Below are 1,996 nucleotides of genomic sequence, written 5' to 3' on the forward strand. Positions count from 1 at the left end.
CCCCCCCCCCCCCCCCCCTCCCAATGTTATAGAGATGAGAAGATGTGGAGGTAATCTGTAGTCCTAACACACTTCCTGTTTTACAGTGACAACGCTGCTCCTCCATAGATAAAATGCTGAGGGTGAGCGTTGTCAGCACCAAGGCAGGAAACGTGTTACTGGCGGGATCACCTCACCGTGCTCTGTGGCTTCATTATATACATAGGGATGGTGTGTGCTTGTCATGACTTACATTGAGCTGGAGTTCGTCCGTCCACTGTCCGATGAGCCGATAGCCCGGAGTGCTTTGGTTCCCCGTCTGGTACTGGAAAATGTCATACCGTCCCAGAGCATCACCATTCTTATTAAAGAGAACCGGGGTACCGGCGCTACCTGTAGAGAGAAGAGCACAGAGCATTGAAGCAGAACTCCAACCCCAAAATAACAAGATACATATGAGCAGCCTATTAAACAATAAGAAAAAAGCAAGCTTTAACTGTAATATGCAGCTCTCGTACAAAGATGTGTCCCCTGCAGTACCTGTTTTCTGCCACTAGATGTCCTCAGTCTGATGGCTAGCACCATTCAAACCACTTCCTCTGAGCCTAGGTCATCCTGGAACCCACCACCCCAGTGCCATTTGGGTTTGGAAGCCTCAGCTCCAATACGGCTCCTAGACCCGCATTGCTTTTTCGGAGCTCCTGAATGCAATTCGGAAATTCGGATCCCGAATGCCATTGGGGTCTGGGATATTCAGCTTTAGTATTACCGGTAATATCTGTATCTGGTTTTCGCGAACTAATATTTGTTCGTAAACTCATCCGAAACTAACGAAAACCCCAAATCAAATTGAATTTCGGACCCGAATCCCGAAATAACGAAAAAATCCGAACTGAACTGAAATTTTCTGCAGCTTACATGTCTACCTTGCAGTGCAGAGGTGGCCCCATTGCAATTATATGTTTTTGAAGTACCCGGAGCTCTTCTTTACAGCTACAAGCATAGAACATAAGCATCCCCGTGCCTCACTTACTGTCCCAGGGTGACCTATCCAAAGTTATTTTATATTAACTGTGCACCAATTTGAAACATGGCAAGTGGCATCTCACATACTCCTATCCAGTGGTCTAACAATCACCATAGCGACCAAGGTGACCGCTATGGGGCCCAGGACACAGGGGGGCCTGGCCAGGACATCCCCCTGATACTGTGCGGGCGGTCTGTGTCGCTATGGCATATCAGGGTGCTGGCTGTCACTGGCGGGTGTGAGAAGGAACGCGCCGCTGTCCAGATCACTGACAACCTGTCAGTGATCTGTGCAGTGGCGCGTTCCTCCTCACAGCCGCTGCTGAGTCAGTAACAGCCAGCAGCGGGGGAGCCTGGGTCTGGCAACGGAAGAGGAGGCGGGGCCCGGCAACGGAAGAGGAGGCTGGGCCTGCCAGCGACCATGGAGGAGGAGAAGGCGGACAGCGGATCGGGGCTGACAGGTAAGAGGTGTGCAGGGGTGTGACCAGCCCACTTGAGACCCTGCAGAGCCCACCATAGACAGTCTATGGTGGGCTCTGCAGGGTCACTCTCAGGTGGGCTGTTTGGGATCTCTCTGCAAGGGGCGTAACTAGAAATCACAGGGCCCCATACAAAATTTTGCTATGGGGCCCTGTGATTTCTAGTTACGTCCCAGATCTTATGCTAGCAGTGTCCCTTTAGCTCCACTCGCCAGGCAAATGAAAGCAGATCTTAGGTGTCTCTAGCGCACCAACAAAGCCCCTCCGCCTTAAATTCGCAGTCCTCCTTCCCATTAGCGGGAAAGGAACTTCTAACGCGACATTATTACCTCTAATGAAAACTACTCAGAGCATCTGAAATCCAAATTATTGCAGCAAATAGCGTGTTATCAGAAGGGAACATTAACAGCAAATTCTTCCCCGAGCCCAAGAAGACAAAGAAGACATCTCTGTTCGCAAAGAATCTGGATATTATGACCGAGAATTTGCGGTAATGGGAAGCGGTCCAAGAG

General features: G+C 50.4%; 1 protein-coding gene across 1 annotated transcript in view; it reads right to left on the reverse strand.

Moving 5' to 3' along the window:
• The window catches only part of GRM7 (glutamate metabotropic receptor 7), a 351,320-nt gene that overhangs the window by 135,824 nt on the left and 213,500 nt on the right, over positions 1-1,996 (reverse strand). Inside the window, exon 7 of the mRNA XM_018562551.1 lies at positions 233-372. Within this exon, the coding sequence (XP_018418053.1) occupies positions 233-372 (140 nt within the window). The remainder of the gene's footprint in view (positions 1-232; positions 373-1,996) is intronic.

The sequence above is a fragment of the Nanorana parkeri genome, unplaced genomic scaffold (genome assembly GCF_000935625.1).
Source record: "Nanorana parkeri isolate BGI_ZX_2015 unplaced genomic scaffold, ASM93562v1 scaffold583, whole genome shotgun sequence".
Taxonomy (NCBI): domain Eukaryota; kingdom Metazoa; phylum Chordata; class Amphibia; order Anura; family Dicroglossidae; genus Nanorana; species Nanorana parkeri.